Source organism: Podarcis raffonei, chromosome 5 (genome assembly GCF_027172205.1).
Source record: "Podarcis raffonei isolate rPodRaf1 chromosome 5, rPodRaf1.pri, whole genome shotgun sequence".
Taxonomy (NCBI): Eukaryota; Metazoa; Chordata; class Lepidosauria; order Squamata; family Lacertidae; genus Podarcis; species Podarcis raffonei.
Genome location: NC_070606.1, coordinates 13,448,297 through 13,469,070, shown reverse-complemented (window position 1 = coordinate 13,469,070; position 20,774 = coordinate 13,448,297). Strand labels below are relative to the sequence as shown.

At 46.1% G+C, this 20,774-nt stretch overlaps 1 protein-coding gene across 1 annotated transcript in view; it reads right to left on the bottom strand.

Annotated features, from left to right (window-relative positions):
- The window catches only part of ARHGAP22 (Rho GTPase activating protein 22), a 41,729-nt gene extending 31,631 nt beyond the window's left edge, over positions 1-10,098 (bottom strand). Inside the window, exons 1-3 of the mRNA XM_053387889.1 lie at positions 10,065-10,098; positions 4,815-5,014; positions 2,005-2,092 (exon numbers count right to left, since the gene is read on the bottom strand). Of these exons, the coding sequence (XP_053243864.1) occupies positions 2,005-2,092; positions 4,815-5,014; positions 10,065-10,098 (322 nt within the window). The remainder of the gene's footprint in view (positions 1-2,004; positions 2,093-4,814; positions 5,015-10,064) is intronic.
- Between the last annotated feature and the right edge of the window lie 10,676 nt (positions 10,099-20,774).

The window sequence follows — 20,774 nt, the reverse complement described above, 5'->3', positions numbered from 1 at the left end:
ATTGTGTGACTGCAGTACATTGTTTATCGCTTTCATTTTGTGGATCAATGGTCTCGTTAGATAGTGAAATCGATCTTAAAGTGCCATTTTAGGGGTTGTTTTTAAAAGTCTGGAACGGATTAATCCATTTTGCATTACTTTCTATGGGAAAGAGCCCCTTGGTTCTGGAGCACTTTGGTTTTGGAACGGACTTCCGGAATGGATTAAGTTTGAGAACCAAGATACCACTGTATAGGAAAATGTAACATTTTCAAACATGGAGGACATTCCAGTATCAAAGTGCTGTCTTGGACTATAGCTATGTGCTCTGTTTCCCCACCAATGTACCTCAGGTTACATACACTTCAGGTTACATATACTTCAAGTTACAGACTCCACTAACCCAGAAATAGTACCTCAGGTTAAGAACTTTGCTTCAGGATGAGAACAGAAATCGTGCTCCGGCGGCGTGGCGGCAGCAGGAGGCCCCATTAGCTAAAGTGGTGCTTCAGGTTAAGAACAGTTTCAGTTTAAGAACAGACCTCCGAAACGAATTAAGTACTTAACCCGAGGTACCACTGTATATACTTAGCTTAAGCATAGCCATACTGACTCGCATGAACCTGTATGGATATGCATCTGTGGCTAGATCTACGCAGCTATTAAAAAACGCTCTGCAAAAAAAAGCATTGTAAAGCTCCCGATTGAAAATATCATTGAGTTGCGAGTTCAGCTGCCTGGTGCTGTATAACTCTGCATTTTGACTAAGGTAGCTGAGTCCTCGGACTCTTCTTGCAGAGAGCATGCTGGTGTTTGGAATCAAAACAAGTGCAACAGTAGCTGCTGACAGCTAAAGAGTAGCTACAATACAGCAAGTTTCTCCAGGGTGCAGGCCTAAGATAATCGCGGCAAGAGGAATCCAAGCAAAAACAGGAACAATGTTTAAGACAGCCATTGTCAATTTGGCGTCTCCTGGGTGTTTTGAACTACAACAGGCTCAGGCTGATGGAAGGTGTAGTCTAAAACATCTCATAGGTAAAGGTAAAGGACCCCTGGACGGTTAAGTCCAGTCAAAGGCAACTATGGGGTTGTGGTGCTCATCTCGCTTTCAGACTGAGGGAGCAGGCGTTTGTCCACAGACAGCTTTCTGCGTCCTGTGGCCAGCATGGCTAAACCACTTCTGGTGCAACGGGACACTGTGACAGAAAACAGAGCGCACAGAAACACCGTTTTCCTTCCCGCCACAATGGTACCTATTTATCTACTTGCACGGACATGCTTTTGAACTTCTAGGTTGGCAGGGGCTGGGACAGTGCAACGGGAGCTCACTCTGTCAAGGGGATTCGAACCGCCGACCTTCTGATCAGCAAGCCCAAGAGGCTCAGTGGTTTAGACCACAGCGCCACCTCTGTCCCTCTAAAGCATCTCATACCCTCTTAACATTTCTCAGATGAGAAGAGGGGCATTTCTCCCTCCCTCCCTCCCTCCCTCGCAACTGACCTTACTTAAAGGTAAAGGGACCCCTGACCATTAAGTCCAGTCGTGACCGACTCTGGGGTTGTGGCACTCATCTCGCTTTATTGGCCGAGAGAGCCGGCGTACAGCTTCCGGGTCACGTGGCCAGCATGACTAAGCCACTTCTGGTGAACCAGAGCAGCGCACGGAAACGCCGTTTACCTTCCCGTCGGAGCGGTACCTATTTATCTACTTGCACTTTGACGTGCTTTCAAACTGCTAGGTTGGCAGGAGCTGGGACCAGGCAATGGGAGCTCACCCTGCCACGGGGATTCGAACCGCCAACCTTCTGATCGGCAAGTCCTAGGCTCTGTGGTTTAACCCACAGCACCGCCCACATCCTTGACCTTCCTTAGCCCCCCCTTTTTTTGTCCCCTTGACCCCAGCAGAGCATTTCCTATCAGAATTAAAAATTAAAATGCCCCACCATGGAGTCACACCACTTCCCTGCTCCGCTCATCAAATTGGAACCATACGATCAAGACAAAGGAGACCAAAAGGCAGGCCTACCTGCAGAAATTTCAAAGAGGTACTTCCCTGGCTCCTCAGGATTGGGGGCCACTTCATTCACCTGATTGCCTTGCAAAGGGATGAACCCCTGAAAATCGCAGAAAAAAAGAGAAAAAAGTCAGGGAACAGAAGGGGACATTTGAAATGTAAATGTGGAAGGTAAACAGCAAGCATAGGCAAACTCCGGCCCTCCAGATGTTTTGAGACTACAATTCCCATCATCCCTGACCACTGGTCCTGTTAGCTAGGGATGATGGGAATTGTAGTCCCAAACATCTGGAGGGCTGGAGTTTGCCTATGCCTGGTAAACGGCATACACAAAGAGGGTCATTCAGCTCCCCATATATCCAAAAGCTGCTGTCCAAGTTTCCCTATTTTCCAGGGACTGGTCCCATATTTACAGAAGCCATCCCGGTTTCTGATTTGATCCTGGAATGTCCTGCTTTTCCTTAGGATGTCCCTATTTCCATCAGAGAAATGTTGGAGGGCATGGAGTTATGAACTCCCCGAGCCAAGGAAGTAACTAACTAAATGAAGGCAGCTAAGGCAGGAAAGTTTTTAAAGAAAATCTTTAATGTTTTATTATGTTTTTATATTTGTTGGAAGCCACCCAGAGTGGCTGGGGCAACCCAGTCAGATGGGTGGGATATAAACAATATAATAATAATAATAATAATAATAATAATAATAATAATAATAATAGAACATCCCTATTTTCATTGGATAAATGTTGGAGGGTATGCACACAGAAAAGGAGAAGGTGGTGGCTGACAAGCCCTGAAGGCAGATCTACTACGTCTCCCAGCTACCCAGGGCCTGTCACTCTGAGGCAGCTGCCTTATCTTGCCTCATGGATGGGCCGGCCCTGTCTCTTCCCTCCTGCTGCCAATATAGGATGTATCTGCTTGAAGATAATAACACCTACTTGGTGAGCTGATGCCAAGTGTATTATCTCCTATATAGCAGGCATGGGGAAGCTCTGCCCCTTGGACCAAATTTGGCCCACCAGGTCTCTAAATCCAGCTTCCAGCTCACTCCTTAAAGCACAATCCTCCCCTCACAGCTAACCAGCACTTCACCTGTTTCACAGTGAGCTGGACATACAGGTAGAGATTTCACCCTGCATAGTCAGGTCACTGTCTTTCATCCTTGAGTGCTGAAACTGGGCTGTGTCCACAACCAGGCTGTGAAAGTGTACAAGGGTCACGGTTTCTGCATTAGGGCTGGGCGATATCTGGTTTTTCAACATTGTGATATATCACCAGCTAAACATTGTGGTTAGGGACACGGGTGGCACTGTGGGTTAAACCACAGAGCCTAGGACTTGCCGAACAGAAGGTCGGCGGTTCGAATCGCGCAACGGGGTGAGCTCCCGTTGCTTGGTCCCTGCTCCTGCCAACCTAGCAGTTTGAAAGCACGCCAGTGCAAATAGATAAATAGGTACCGCTCCAGAGGGAAGGTAAACGGCATTTCCGTGCGCTGCTCTGGTTCACCAGAAGCGGCTTAGTCATGCTGGCCACATGACCCGGAAGCTGTACGCCGGCTCCCTCGGCCAATAAAGTGAGATGAGCACTGCAACCCCAGAGTCTGTCACGACTGGACCTAATGGTCAGGGGTCCTTTACCTTTACCTTAAACATTGTGATGTACCCATATATCACGGTGTCTGAAATAAGAATGGAGATATGTAGAGGCGTTGGCTGGCTTCACGGTTTCCCCTGCATCGTGATTTTTGAATGGCACACACATACATCATGATTCGTGATATATTGCCAGGTCAAAAATTATGAAACCGATACCATGATATGGACTTCAAACTGGTTTTGGACTATATATCAATATATTACCCAGCCCTAGTGACCATTGGTGCCCCCTTGTCCACAACATGTGTGCTGCCAACGTTATGCCTCTGTTGAAGCAATGATTCTTCAATATCAACTTCGTTGGATTGGTCATGTTGTGCGGATGCCTGATGATCGTCTTCCAGAGCAGCTACCGTATTTTTTGCTCTATAAGGGTCACCTTTTCCCTTCTAAAAAGTAAGGGGAAATGTTTGTGCATCTTATGGAGTGAATGCAGGCTGTGCAGCTATCCCAGAAGCCAGAACAGCAAGAGGGATTGCTGCTTTCACTGCGCAGCGATCCCTCTTGCTGTTCCAGCTTCTGAGATTCAGAATATATTTTTTCTTGTTTTCCTCCTTCAAAAACTAGGTGCGTCTTGTGGTCTGGTGCGTCTAATAGAGCGAAAAATACGGTACTCTATTACGAACTCAGAAATGGAAAGCGTAATGCTGGTGGTCAACAAAAGAGGTTTAAAGACTCTCTCAAGCCAAATCTAAAAAAAAAAAGTAGTATAAACACCGACAACTGGGAAACACTGGACTGCGAGCGCTCCAATTGGAGAACAGCCTTTACCAAAGGTGTCATGGGCTTTGAAGACACTCCAACTCAGGACACAAGGGAGAAACGTGCTAAGAGGAAGGCACGCTTGGCAAACCCTCACCATGATCAACCCCCAGCCTGGAAACCTATGTCCCCATTGTGGAAGGACGTGTGGATCCAGAACTGGCCTCCACAGTCACTTACGGACTCACTACTAAAATCCTGTTTTGGAAGACAATCTTACTTGGCTACGAGTGATCGCCAAAGAAGCCTTTGGACAGAACAGGCACAGCCAGATATGCAAGAGAATATCCTTTATGTAGACAGTTAAAGCAGCACACAGACACACAACCACAGGCAGGAGACCCAACAAAGGGCCTCCACAGATTGCTGGCTAGTTTTTCTCAATTCCAGCCCAGAGGCACCTTACCTGTGGCTTGACCTCATCCTCATTCTTATAGTACAGGAGCTGGTCGCCACGAAGGACGAACCAGCGCTGCTGCCAGTTCTTCATGATGCTTCTCTGCTTCTTCAGCCAGCCACGTTTTAGCGCCGGCTCTTGTCGGCAGGGGGAGGGAGGCCGGCAGGGCAGCCCAGGAGAGTCCCCCATCACCAGGCTCTTGGAGCGGTCTAAGTAAAAGAGAGCGGGGGGCGGGAGAAATCCACTTTTTAATTTTCTTTTTTCTTTTTTTAAAAACATCATTCACAAAGGAAGACAAAGGCAGAATATTTATCTGTATCTACAAGAGTGTGCTCCAAACACTTTAACGCCAGCAATCTCTAAATCAATCAATCAATCAATCAATCAATCAATCAATCAATCAATCAATAAAATGATGGGGCACCCACCTTATCTGACAGGCAGGGTCCCCCACACACCTACCCCAAGCCTCTTGGATTCCTCATGGCTATATAACCCCTCCTTTTTTTGACACACATTTTTTTAAAAAATTGGATTAATTTTCTTTTCTGTGATTATGATTATATTTTGACAAAGTAATAATCATAAATAAATAAGAATACAGTGGATGCTCGGGTTGCAAACGTGATCCATGCAGGATGCATGTCTGCAACCCGCAGCATCCGGAACCTGCAGCGGCACACCTGCGCAGGTCGTGATTCAGTGCTTCTGCGCATGCGCAAAGGCGATTTAGCGCTTCTGCGCATGCGCGACTGCCAAAACCCGGAAGTAACCTGTTCTGGTACTTCCGGGTTTCGGCGGTCCATAACCTGAAAAAACACAACGTGAAGCGTCTGTAACCCGAGGTATGACTGTAAAAATGTGCACCCCACCACCGAGACCATTCCATTGTTACTGTCCTACCTCCCAACATTTCACCACCTCTTGCGATGGCTGGAGCCCTTTCCGTTTTAACAGTACAAATGCTACAAACACCTTCTATATCTCCTCAAAATCATTTCTCCTGTGTATTCCCTTAATGACACATATTGATTTATCATTAATAGCTATACCCCACACCTCTTTATACCGTTCTTCCTTTTTATATTCTGCTTGCCCCTTCCACTCCCTAGCTATCATAATTCGCGCAGCTGTCAATAAATTTGTGAGCGAGTCCTTCATAGCCTGCGAACCTTCCACCCCACCGTAAATTGATAATAATGCTTCCTCTGGACTTTTGGTCAGCTTGAACCCAGCGATTTCTGTTAACACCCTTCGCCAGAAAAAAAAATGTGCATATTTACACCCCCACCACATGTGAACATACCGTATATACTCAAGTATAAGCCAACCCGAATATAAGCCGAGGCACCTACCGTAATTTTACCACAAAAAACTGGGAAAACTTGTTGACTCGAGTATAAGCCGGTTCACCACACCACAAACCTCCTGGTGGGCCGGGGTGTGTGTGTGTGTACACACATGCACACACGGCAGAGGGGGCTTCTCCCCCCCAGCCCCTCCTGTCCCCCTGCCTACCTAGGGCGCTGCCAAGAGGCAGAGGCTGGTGGCAGCTGTGGTGGAGGAAGGAACAGCCCAAAAGGGCTGCTTTTGGGCTGCTCGTTCCTCTGCCACCACTGCCAACAGCGGCAAAGGCGGCGGCGGAGGAAGCAGCAGAAGCCCAAAAGGACCCTCACTCAAGTATAAGCTGAGGGGGGCTTTTTCAGCATAAAAAATGTGCTGAAAAAGTAGGCTTATACTCAAGTATATACAGTAATTCCCAATGGTTTGCATAGTGACTTCCGGCAAAGCCTGCTGGTGGGAAGGTGTTAAGTTGTGGGTGAACGTATCAGACGACACACAGCGATTCTTCAAACAGCTCTTGTTTATTCACAGGCCAGAACAGAACAGAACTGAAGGGTTCAGCCAGCCTGCTTATATAGAGCTCCACTACAATGCAACAGTAACCACTTTCTGTAACTATCCAATCACTGAACGTTACTTTCGATCCCTTATTTGCATATGTGGACCTGAAGTATCTAAAGTATCCCCCTGTTGGCCCAGGGTGAGAACTTCCGTACATAACAGAAGGGAACACCATATTGCAGGGATACCTTGGGGCAAGAGGGTCCCAGACCATGAGGTGAGGTGAAGCAGCTGCCCTGGGCATCAAAAACCCCCGAGGCAGTGCCCCAAAGGCACCCCACCTTCCCTGCCACTGGTGGTGGTGGGGTTGGCAGAATGCCCAGGTAGGGGAGAGATTTGCCCTTGTCCCAGCACAGTAACTGAAGCATTTGAAGGCAACCAGAGATCATGGAAGCGCTGGTGCTTCCACAACCCCAGGCTGTTTTTGACAGCCCTGCCTGACACCGTGGGCCGTTTTCTGGCCACAAAAGGATGTTGTTTGAAGTTGGGGGTTGTTGAAGCCTTGAAGGCCCCGTGATTTCAGCCTGCAAATGCTTCCTGTGGCCAGACCATTCAGGTCCAAGCCGTTCTCATTCAGGGAAGGAATGTTCAACAGCAGCCGTCTTACGGAAACAGAAATAATTCATACCACATGCATTGGGGAAGCTGGATGTTATTATATCAGCTTTCCCCACAAAGTTCACGTGCAAGGCATTAAAGTTCTCTGGCTAGCAGGGGCTGTTAAGTGTGGTGTTATGAGGGTGTAAGAAGCAGAAAAGAGATAGAAGAACGAACAGTTTTTCTTTCTAGGCTTCTGTGCAGAGTAGAGGGAAATGGAACAGATGCCACTCACAGCTTCTAAGTCTCCTGCTGCAGCTTTTGCGGCTTTTTAAAAGAAGTCAGGGGTTGAATATGCACATGACTTCATGCCGCATCTAGTTCAGGCCTGACTGAGATATTAAATGTGTACACACTCTGCAATATTTGGGGCTAGCGATGACGCACCCATAAAAGTCCCAGGGAATAAGTAGCCCAGCCAACCAGGTGGGTTGTTCTTCTGAGAAGAACTCAGGATTGGGCCAGTTGGCCTTGACTCGCAGGGCTCAGCAAACTTTTTCAGCAGGGGGCCGGTCCATTGTCCCTCAGACCTTGTGGGGGGCCAGACTATATTTTGGGGGGAAAGAACAAATTCCTATGCCCCACAAATAACCCAGAGATGCATTTTAAATAAAAGGGCACATTCTACTCATGTAAAAACACGCTGTGGGCTGGATTGAGAAGGTGATTGGGTCGGCTCCGGCTCCTGGGCCTTAGTTTGCCTACCCATGGTTGAGTGTTTTAAATACAGTGGTACCTCAGGTTAAGATTTTAATTCGTTCTAGAGGTCCATTCTTAACCTGAAACTGTTCTTAACCTGAGGTACCACTTTAGCTAATGGGGCCTCCTCCTGCTGCCACACTGCCAGAGCACGATTTCTGTTCTCATCCTGAGGTAAAGTTCTTAACTTGAGGTACTATTTCTGGGTTAGCAGAGTCTGTAACCTGTAGCGTCTGTAACCTGAAGCGTCTGTAACCCAAGGTACCACTGTACTGAAAATGACACAGTGACAATGCCATAGAATACCCTAGGAAAAGCATCCAGATCTGTCAAGCTATGATAGTATCAGCAGCACGTTTCTAAATTAAAAGTGAACTGAAGTTTATGTTGAGGGGTAGACTCTAAGTTTATAGAATGACTAAATAGCCCAGGCCAAGGTAGGAAGGCATTTGGGGAGGTTATCCTACATTTCTTTCTGCACAGATTGACTTTCCATTGCTCAGGCTATGGAAAACTGCCTGTGCTACCTTATTTTGACAGGTGAAAAGAGGCACAGCAGGGATTAATGCTGGCTTGAAAATGGCACAAATAACTCAGGCACGAGCTGCAGAATCAATGCCGAGTGCAGAACTGCATCAGCAACAGTCCAAGGCTGCAGAATCTATCCCCCTGGCAATATCTTTCGCTAATGGAGCCTTTAAATCTGCCTGTTTCATCAAGATGTGGAGAGCTAAGAGCTCTGTGGTAACAAGCCGACCGAATTCCTGTACTCACGTAGCTGGCAAATCTAGGTTTCTGTTCTGTCAAGGGCTTCTTCCAGAGCAGGCTGGCTTTATTTCCTGTGTTTTGTTTAGTTTAAATAGATCACAATGAATGTTTCATAAGGGATATAGCAGGGGTGGGTGGTTGACGAACTACAGTTCCCATCATCCCTGGCCATTGGCCACGCTGGGATATTGAGATGCGAGGGTCCACGCCTTGGTCCTGAGCTAAGTTTCCCCTCCCCTCACAGCTCTTTGAGAAAAATCAAAAGACATTGGGAGCCCAGACCACTACGTGCAGATTTGTGGCGCCTGTTCACCGCCAATTTTTCAGAATGCCCCTTACAAGGGACACAATCCATACATTTCTACAAACATTTTTGCAACATGGCCACCCATACTTTATTTTTATTTTTTTGCACTTTAATTATTTATTAATGTATTGTATTGACAGGGTTATAGTTTTTTACAACCTAGGCAGCAGATTTTGGTTCAGGAGTATTTTCTGTTGTTTTTTTTTATATGTATTTTTATTGGTTTTAAAATACAAAATTATAAAACATACCACACAATTTATCACAAATACATTCTTATTGGACTTCCACCAGCACCTCTGATAATCCTCCGTCTTATTCACTTCTTACGCATTTCCTAACTTAATATTGCCTTTACGTTTTTAACATATCCCATCTCCTTCTTCATTTTTGCAATATTTCTAATACTATTCCTCACAGAGCTTCTTGCTTCCAGCATTTGTTACTTACTTTATACATTTTTGCTAACTTTACTGGTGTAATGTACCATCTATACATCATTTTCAGGCCACCCATACGTTAAATGTTATTACGTTGAAAAGGGAACACAGTACATATTACTAGGGAACTTTACAGGCACAACTGAGCAGATAAAAGTTACAATGCAGCAAGACAAACCCCACTTGCTCCCAGTTCCAGAATGCAAGCCTTGCACTTGAAAATGGACAAGGTCCTCTTCTGCTATGCAACACACACACACACACACACACACACACACACACACTCTGACTTTCCTTCTATAAAGCATCAGCAAAACAAGATACATCTCTACCTCGGATGAATACACCCCTACCTGCCTCTCAGAACTCAAGAAACAATTTTGGAGCAGCGAGATAATTATGCCATTGATAGCATTCAATATCACAATTTGTATTGGCGATACGAGGAGCCAGAAAAGTTTCCTGTTTTGATCTCATGACACTTGAAAGCAAGGTTGTTATGGTCTACCTTTGGAGATAATGTTATATCCGAGCCCTACTCACCTCTCCTGGCTTGCTTTATCTTGGGACTCAACATAGCCCTCCTGATTGCAAGTACCATTTACTCCTCGTCTTCATCATCCTGCCCTCCTCTTCCCCATCTTACTGGTACTCAGATGAATTCCCCTCATCACAGCATCTCTTGTCCTGTTTGTCTGCAGCAAGCTCCTGCCTGCAACCAGCCTCTTCTCTGCTGCCTTGCATTTAGCTAAATAAACCATCGTGCATTATTTATCCACCAGGCCAGAATTAATTCCCATCCAGAACCAGCCATTAAGTGCCTTGGTAATTAGTGCCAATAAATCATGCGGAGAACAGATACAAAAGGCCTGGCCTCCTCTGGCTCTGTCCTTCGTCTAATTGGCTGGGCAAGGATTTGAATGCTCCAGCCCCACCTTCTTCCTTGCTTCTACCAAACACACAGTCTATAATTTGGCAAGCATCAGAAACAAATTTCTCCAAGGCTGGAAAAAGAATGCGCGGCAAGGCAGTGTAGACCTAGGTAAGCTGTGCATGGAGGCAGAAATAAGCAGTTATTATAATAATGATCATATACTGTACATATTCCGTACTGATCATATTCTGTATCCAGGGCAGCTGTCTACCAGCTCCATCTGGTACACAGCCTGAGACCCTACCTGCCTGTGAACTGTCTCACCAGAGAGGTGCATGCTCTAGTTATCTCCTACTTGGACTACTGCAATGCGCTCTACATGGGGCTACCTTTGAAGGTGACCCAGAAACTACAACTAATCCAGATTGCGGCAGCCAGACTGGTGACTGGGGGCGGCTGCCGAGACCATATAACACCGATCTTGAAAGACCTACATTGGCTCCTAGTATGTTTCCGAGCACAATTCAAAGTGTTGGTGTTGACCTTTAAAGCCCTAAACGGCCTCGGCCCAGTATACCTGAAGGAGCGTCTCCACCCCCATCCTTCTGCCCAGACGCTGAGGTCCAGTGCCGAGGGCCTTCTGGTGGTTCCCTCATTGTGAGAAGCAATGCTACAGGGAACCAGGCAGAGGGCCTTCTCGATAGTGGCACCCGCCCTGTGGAACGCCCTCCCATCAGATGTCAAAGAGATAAACAACTACCTGACATTCAGAAGACATCTTAAGGTTCAGGGAAGTTTTTAATGTCTGACATCTTAGTGTATTTTTGGTCTTTGTGGAAGCCGCCCAGAGTGGCTGGGGAAACCCAGCCAGATGGGCGGGGTACAAATAATAAATTATTATTATTATTATTATTATTATTATTATTATTATTATTAATATTATTTATTATTACATATGGCGTGGGACTGCTTGTTGAAGTAAGGGTAGCAAAATCACAGCTAAGAAGCTCAAATCATATATATGACACTCTTCTTTTGAAATTAAACCAATGTCTAGACTTTAACATTCAAAAAACTTTACTTGCGGAAACTTAGAGTTACAGATTAATTAAAAGGTAATATTTACAGTCACATGCATAAGCATGTGCCTAAAGTCTCTTCTTCTAACTTCCAAACAGCTGTATTTTCCTGTCTTTCCAGAGCTGAGCACTCGGCCTTTTGTAGCTCCTATGAGAGATGTCCACTTTTACCTTCTCCTGCAGCGTGGTCCTCTTTCAAGCAGAGAAGAAGCACTCCAACACTCCATTCAACTTAGCAGTATTCACAGTGGATCCTAAAACACAGTCATCTTGCTTCACATGAAATGGAGTCTCTCCTTCACTAGATACCTCCCATGTGTGAGGGCGCTGTTGGCAACATCTGGTCAATTGCCCAGAAAAGCAGAGAGGCAGGGACACAGCGAGCTTTTCCATTCTGTTTTTATCAAGACACCTCCATGAATCACCGTTAGTTGCTCAGAGTGAAGCTCCACCCTCTTCTCTGTTACTTCCCTATTCATCAGACTCCTCCTGCCTCTGATGGCGGCTGGTCAGGACCACTTGACTTTGAGCTTTCTTCCCTGCTATCCTCAGCGAACACCTGGTTTGGGGAAAAGGTATGGGTTCTGGGAGACTCTCTTTTTTAATTTTTTTTTAAAATTCAAAATTATAACAATACATTATCCAAAAACATATCATCTTTGCTTTCCCCCCCATTTTTCCTCCCCCCCCCACAACCCCCACAACCCCCAGACTTCCCTCAGTTCCAGTCTTTGGTTTCTCTAAGAATGCTGTTTTCTGCATGTTACAAAGTTGTATAGATCCTCAAACTATTTAGCTTATTATTATCAATAAAAAGTTTGTGAATGTTTATTAAAAACCTGCCATGGAGTCCAGTTCGCTTTCTTGCATCTTCAGATACTTTGTAAAGGGTTCCCATTCATCCTTAAAGTCACAGTTATCCTTGTCCTGTAGCTTATATGTCAGTTTTGCCAGTTCTGCATAGTCCGTCAATTTTTGTTGCCATGATTCTTTAGTTGGGGTTTCTTCAGTCTTCCATCCTTGTGCTACCAGAACTCTCGCGGCCGTTGTCGCATACATGAAGATGCTTTTCAACTTTTTGGGCAGGTCTTTCCCTACAATCCCCAACAAAAATGCCTCGGGTTTTTAAACAAATGTTAAATGGAACATTTTCTTCAATTCGTTGTAAATCATTTCCCAAAATTTTTAAATTACTTTACAATCCCACCACATATGATAATCTGGGAGACTCTTAAGTGACAGTGTCTCTTTCAACTGCTGCTTAGGCTCTGCCTGTTGAATGCTATCAAAGTCCTCCACCTCATCTCCCATTATCTCACAACTTTTGCCCTCATCTTCCTCTGCCAAACCACTCCTGGAGGTCTATACTCTCTGCCCCTTCCTCCTCACTGGATGACCCCTGGGGAGGTGGTCTTCACCACTCCTCTTCATCTGCCCAGTCCCTGACACCATCTGATCAATGCTAGCCAAGCACATGAGAACTACTAGAGAACTCTCTAGAATTCAGTTATCGACCAATCAAATTTAAACACATAGTAACACATACAATTTCAGTGAATTAAATTACAGTCGTACCTCTCCTTACTGTTATATACTGAAGTTCTCACCCTGGGCCAGCAGGGGGATACTGTAGATAGTTTTCACTCAGGTCCACATATGCAAATAAGGGGTTGAAAGTGACATTCAGTGATTGGATAGTTACAGAAAATGGTTACTGTTGCGTTCTAGTGGAGCTCTATATAAGCAGGCTGGCTGAACCCTTCAGTTCAGTTCTGGCCTGGCCTGTGAATAAACAAGAGCTGTTTGAAGAATCGCTGTGTTGTCTGATATGTTCACCCACAATTTAACACTTACATATCCCTCTGGATACGGAATCTTTGGGTTAAGGCCACGGCAAACCCGGAAGTGTATACTTCTGGGTTTCGCCAAGTGTGCACGTACAGAAGCGCTCAATTGCTCTGCGTGCATGCGCAGAAGTGCGCTTCTATTTACATAGTTTTCAGGGTGTGAACGGACCCCCAGAACAAATTAAGTTCGTATCCGGAGAGTCCACTGTACTATACTTAACCCTGTTGCCTTCCCATGCATAGAAAGGAGGAGGCTCTCTAGAACGAAGGCAAAGGCCACAAAGTTGATGGCTGCCATAGGCCACAGTTGCCAAGCATTCTAGCAGCAGAAATAAATCTCCACAATCTGAATATGGCTTCTCTGGGCATTTCCGAAAGCTTTCTGGGATCCCGATTGAAATGTAACCCTGTTCAATTGGATCCAGGATGGTGACCAGGAGTCCCATCATCTGGTGGAGAAGAACAACATGCAGGTATCTTCATCCTCCAATATACTCATATTTGCACAAGCATTTGATCCCCAATCACTTAAGGAAATGGACATTGCCCTCCCTTTTATGCTCTTGTGTCTAGATAAAAGCGTGTTCTCCTTCAGGGAGAGCACGTGTTGCGGTGGGGTCTACTGAGCCACCCCCTTTGTTGCTGGGTAAGTTCTCCAAGATGGCCAGGGGGCATTGATTGGATTGCCGAGTTGCTGGGGGAAAAGTTATGTTGCAATTTTGGTGGGAGGGGTAAAAGGTTTAAATACTCTGCACGCAGCCTTCTACTTTCTCTTTTGCTGCGTGCAACGGATCACCCGCCCACCCGCCCTAGAATAAGGGGTTGTTGCGTTGACCTTGCTATGCCTGTCATGGGGTCGTCTGCCTTTGAGCAGGGGCCTGGTAGGAATTTTTCCACCTGGCAAATTGGCTGGCTGGGTGGTTTTTGCCTACTGCGTAGCAAATCGTCACAACTTGTAAGGTTGTGGTTAGGCATTGGTTATAAATCTGGTGGAGGAGGGGTTAGGATAGGCTGGGCCTGCCCCTCCATGGTTGCTGCGGAAAGGGAATTCCGTTAAAGGAATCCTGGGGCTTGCCATCTTTTCGTCCAATCCCTGGAATGGGACTAGGGCCGGCAAGCCTTCGGGGAGCAGGCGGGTGAGAGTTGAGGGCTGTGTCTCAGCCCCAATTCCTCCCCGACTTGCTTTCCCCCGCACTGTCTTTCGGTGGTGCCCGAAAGTCAGTTCTGTCCCCAGGCGGGGGGACAGATAGTCTTAACCAATGCCTAAACAACCACTCACAGTTTGTATTTTAATAAAGTTGTGGCCAAAATCATGCCAAAAATCTTAAACAAAAAATTACGTGTCCGTTGTGAGTTATTTTGGGGGGTGGATTGGGGACCTCAACACGCAACACACAATCGTAAGTATCTGTCAATATATTTGTTTCTAATGAATAGGCTGAAAAATATTTATTACCATGGGCTGCCATCCCTGCTTGCTCCTCCTACCAAACCCCCTTCTCTCACACCTCCCCACATCCCATTAGGTAAGGGTAAAGGACCCCTGACCATTAGGTCCAGTCGTGGCCGACTCTGGGGTTGTGGCGCTCATCTCGCTTTATTGGCCGAGGGAGCCGGCGTACAGCTTCCGGTCATGTGGCTCGCATGACTAAGCCGCTTCTGGCGAACCAGAGCAGCGCACGGATACGCCATTTACCTTCCCACCGGAGCGGTACCTATTTATCTACTTGCACTTTGATGTGCTTTCAAACTGCTAGGTTGGCAGGAGCAGGGACTGAGCAACGGGAGCTCACCCTGTCGCGGGGATTCGAACCGCCGACCTTCTGATCGGCAAGTCCTAGGCTCTGTGGTTTAACCCACAGCGCCACCCACATTCCCCATTACACATCCCCTTACACCTTACCAATCCCCTCGCCTATCTCCTCACAGCTTGCCCAAACCTCTCCTCCCCATCCCTGTTCATCCCATCCTCTTTTAAAGGCAGGTGGGAGGTGCTTCAGAGAGCATTGCGGCCTCCCAGTCTCCTTTAAGCAGCTTCTCCGTGTGGACCACGAAGTGACCTCTTCAGACAATGGAACTGCTCTTTTTTTCTTGTCATTGCAGTTGTGATCTCCTGGGTGATGCACATGCCTTTATGTGGTTGAATGTCCATGCCTACGCCATCCTTTTCCCTCCTCCTCATCCCCTGCTCTGTGTGGTCCTAGGAAGTGGCAACCAGTGCTGGATTAAACCCCATGGAGGCCCCCTAGGCAGTCGAAATCTTGGGGTGGGGGGTGGGAGGGCTCGCAACTTATCTCCTAATACTTGATTGTCATTTTCTTTCAAGATCAAATCAAGATTGTTTTCATAGAATCATAGAATCATAGAGTTGGAAGAGACCACAAGGGCCATCGAGTCCAACCCCCTGCCAAGCAGGAAACACCATCAGAGCACTCCTGACATATGGTTGTCAAGCCTCTGCTTAAAGACCTCCAAAGAAGGAGACTCCACCACACTCCTTGGCAGCAAATTCCACTGTCGAACAGCTCTTACTGTCAGGAAGTTCTTCCTAATGTTTAGGTGGAATCTTCTTTCCTGCAGTTTGGATCCATTGCTCCGTGTCCGCTTCTCTGGAGCAGCAGAAAACAACCTTTCTCCCTCCTCTATGTGACATCCTTTTATATATTTGAACATGGCTATCATATCACCCCTTAACCTCCTTTTCTCCAGGCTAAACATGCCCAGCTCCCTTAGCCGTTCTTCATAAGGCATCGTTTCCAGGCCTTTGACCATTTTGGTTGCCCTCCTCTGGACACGTTCCAGTTTGTCAATGTCCTTCTTGAACTGTGGTGCCCAGAACTGGACACAGTACTCCAGGTGAAGTCTGACCAGAGCAGAATACAGTGGCACTATTACTTCCCTTGATCTAGATGCTATACTCCTATTGATGCAGCCCAGAATTGCATTGGCTTTTTTAGCTGCCGCGTCACACTGTTGGCTCATGTCAATTATGTGGTCAACCAAGACTCCTAGATCCTTTTCACATGTACTGCTCTCAAGCCAGGTGTCACCCATCTTGTATTTGTGCCTCTCATTTTTTTTTGCCCAAGTGCAATACTTTACATTTTTCCCTGTTAAAATTCATCTTGTTTGTTTTGGCCCAGTTCTCCAATCTGTCAAGGTCGTTTTGAAGTGTGATCCTGTCCTCTGGGGTGTTAGCCACCCCTCCCAGTTTGGTGTCATCTGCAAATTTGATCAAGATGCCCTTGAGTCCATCATCCAAGTCGTTTTGATCTGTTGTTTTGGGGCCCCTAAAAGGTGTGGGGCCCAAAGGCCAGTGCCTACTCTGCCTGTTTAGTAAACCAGTACCGTTACCAGGCTTTCTGCCCCACATTCTGGCATGTGGCTTGCTTGCTTGCTTGCCTGCCGATCTGTTGTCATACTGGAGTTGATGTGGTCAAATTACCACCAGAAATAGGAACAGGATCTTCCCCTTCCGTGGTGTCCTGCCAGTTCATGACACGATACATTTCTGTATGTTATTTTCATCAGTATCTTCATTTTTTATGCACTTTCCCCATGTATATTCATTCTTTTTTCCCCCAAGTAAATTTTTATTATTTTCTTTACATATTCTTTTTCCTACAATCCATATTATTACCATACATTCTCTTTGCTGAGTTTTGACTCCCCTCCCTCCCTGCAATTGGTATATTTAACCCCCTTTTTTCTTCGCGCACATTATTCTCACATTGATACTATTATACATTGAAGGTATTATGCTAATCCTGCTAGAGTCTTAACATTTTTACAGTTCTCCTTTAAATATTCAATAAATTTACTCCAGTTATTCTTGTATCTCTGGTCTTCCTGGTCCCGGATCCTCCCTGACGTTTTGGCAAGTTCTGCAAATTCTGTCATCTTCACCTGCCACTCCTGGATGGTTGGTATATCTTGTGCTTTCCATCTTTGGGCCAGGAGGGTTCTTGCAGTGGCCGTCGCCATGTATATTCATTCCTATAGACATCATCAGGTTTGAGCACCGCATTGCAAAACTTGCATAAGTGCAAGTTTTGAAGAATAGTTGTGTTTTGGTTTGCTCGTTGTTTTGGAAAGCAGAATTTGAGAGATACGGCTTTAAATGCACACAGGATTTGATGTCTCCTTCGCCAAGTATCTTTTCAGCTAATAATAATAATAATAATAATAATAATAATAATAATAATAATAATTTATACCCTGCCCATCTGGCTGGGTTTCCCCAGCCACTCTGGGCGGCTTCCAACAAAACACTAAAACACAATAACCTATTAAACATTAAAAGCTTCCCTAAACAGGGCTGCCTTCTAAAAGATGTCTTCTAAAAGTTTGGTAGTTATTTTTCTCTTTGACATCTGGTGGGAGGGTGTTCCACAGGGTGGGTCCTATAGCGTTGTCCTTAACAGCCAATTGGTCTCCAGCAATGAGCAGATCACTATGTTTGGATCCACTTCAACGACAAGCTTTACTGACAGATTCCGAGATCAAACTACTTGCCCTACATGACAAAGGGGTTTCCTACTCAAAGTCATCCTAAATTGGACTGGATACAATGCCAGAAGGAGGGGCATTCAACTTGCTTTGAGCCTTTTGAAAGAGGACTAGGCCAAAAGCAGAGTAAAAGTGCAATAGAGAAAGTGACTCTCATTTGTTCTCAGGATTATCAGGTGCCAAGTTGACCTTTTTCTGCATGGACATCTGAGTTGGAGGGCACTTTGCTTGCTCCTCTTGAATTTTCAGAAAAAGCTTATTTGTAATGAATCCATGTGGCCACATGATGTCATTATTGCCTCAGAAAATATGAATGAATGCTCTTTAAAGCTGGAGACAGATTCCTCTTTCTTTTTTTTGAGTTGCAAAAGTTATTCATAACCTTTCACTCCTTTCTAAACACAGTGCTGGATTCAGGGCGGTGTAGGCGGTTCTCCCACACAGGTGCTAATAATAACCTAACAACTACAACAACAACAACAACATCAACTCTGGGTGGCTTCCAACAAGAGATTAAAAATACATTAAAGCATCAGTCATTAAAAACTTTTGTAAACAGGGCTGCCTTCAGATGTCTTCTAAACATCAGGTAGTTGTTGGGAGGGCGTTCCACAGGGCGGGCACCACTACCGAAAAGGCCCTCTGCCTGGTTCCCTGTAACCTCACTTCTCACAGGGAGGGAACCACCAGAAGGCCCTCAGAGCTGGACTTCAATGTCCGGGCTGAATGATGGGGGCCATTTAGGGCTTTAAAAGTCAGCACCAACACTCTGAATTGTGCTCAGAAACGTACTGGGAGCCAGTGTAGGTCTTTCAAGACCAGAGTTATATGGTCCCAGCAGCCATCCAAGCCACCAGTCTAGCTGCAGCATTCTGGATTAGTTGTAGTTTCTGGGTCACCTTCAAAGCCTCACATTGAGTGCATTGCAGTAGTCCAAGCGGGAGATAACTAGAGCATGCACCACTCTGGCGAGACAGTCTGCGGGCAGGTAGGGTCTCAGCCTGCGGACCAGATGGAGCTGGTAGACAGCTGCCCTGGACACAGAATTGACCTGTGCCTCCATGGACAGCTGTGAGTCCAGAATGACTCCCAGGCTGCGCACCTGATCCTTCAGGGGCACAGTTACCCCATTCAGGACCAGGGCCAAATCCTTGTGACTTAAAAGCACAATTGATCACATTTGATGTTTTCTTATCTCGGAGGGGTTTGGATTTGCTTTCATTGTCTCAGAAAGTGTTCCTTCGGGCTTCTGTTAGGAGGGTTATTTAACTCCTGATCTTGTAGGACTCTGTCTGCCATCAGCCCCAGCAAATGTGACCAACGGTCGTTGCTGAGTTGGAGTCTTAACAACATCTGAAGAACACACAAGGGCAGGTTGTGTGTTGCTCTAACCCCTTGACTCTTCATTGTTCCAGCTATTCATAGGTAAAATATTCACCAGATTGCAGAGGGGAAAATCCGTAGAACTGTAAATAGCCTCCACACCAGTCTTTACCTTTGTGCATAATGCTTCAGTGAGTACACATGCTCCCACAGCCTCCCGCCTCCAGATGCAGACAGATTTGCATGATTCCACTGTAACAGAATGGAGCGACCAATATTTTAGTTTCATGTGATATACACACCAAAAAGTGGTCTCAGAGAGCTTGGGCTCCCTCCCCCCTACCCCTGACCACTCCAGCTAGCCTTTTGGGGGGGGGTGCTGGAGCATACCAGTTCCTCCCAGTTGCACTGGGAGAAAAAGACTGAACAGGCTTTTGTCAGGCAAGATAAATGAACCAGGGTCTGCTTTCCAGTGGCAATCTTCATAGCCCCAAGCCTACCTTCTGCATCAGTGAGAACAAGTGAAACAAGATTGAGTTTCTATGACCTCACATTCTTAAAATAGCAAGCGCTAAGTCCACCCATTCATACTGGGGCAACAGCAGGGGGACATCTGTTGTTATAGGGCTGTATGAATGGTGAAGACACTGCTGGTTCATCAAGCCAGGGCTTTGCCTGGGCCACAGCAAACGAGTGTGTGTGAAATGATTTTGGTACTGTGATAGGAATTTTATGGTCTTAGATATATAGTAATGTTCATAACCGCATGTACATAGATCAGATCAGCACAGGAAGACCGACCTGAAGCCATTTTGATTCCTAAACCGAGCAAATGTTTTCTCTGCAAGGTCAAAATGGAAAAGCCTCCCCATTGTCTTTTCCTTCACAAATCCTGTCTTAAGGGTATGTCTGTGTTTGAATAGGGTGTGAGCCTGTGACCTGGCCCAGGAACTAAGTATTTATCACTACAAAAGAATGGCCAGGTTCCCCAGGCAATCCAATCAAGTAACCTGCCAGACAGGAGATAAACAACGACAGGAGAAAAACAACATTCAAATTTCTGTTTTAGACCGCCTTTTCTGTGATGTAGGTGTGATGTATCTGAGGGGTGGTCTTAGGTTACACCCCTTCTGTGATGTATGTATGATGTTTCTGGGGGTGGTCTTGATCTACAGGGTGGCAATTTCAAAAGTCTTTATAAGCCTAGCACGCCATTTTTCTGGGTTCCTCCTTCTCTCCTGCGTGTAAGGGGAGCACCCTGTTGCAACAGATCAATAAAGATCAAGCTTACTAGCTGCTTTGCTTCTCAATATTCTCTGGTTGGCCTCTGTTATTTTCTCCTACCAATAGGGAACCTATGTAAGGACTCTATATGGGCTCTTGGATACCCCATAAGGGAAAAGGGCAATTTTTCTTTACAACAGTACTAACACCCAAGGCAGAACTTTCCAAACTGTGTGTCGCGACATGTTGGTGTGTCGACTGCAGTGTTTAGGTGTGTTGCATGAACGCTCCCTGTGCTCCTCCCGGGGCTGGAAAGGGGTCAGTTTAACCTCTGGTTTGCTAGTAAAACTGAATGACTGTGTTGCGAAATGATGCGTATCTAAAAAGCGTGTCACCA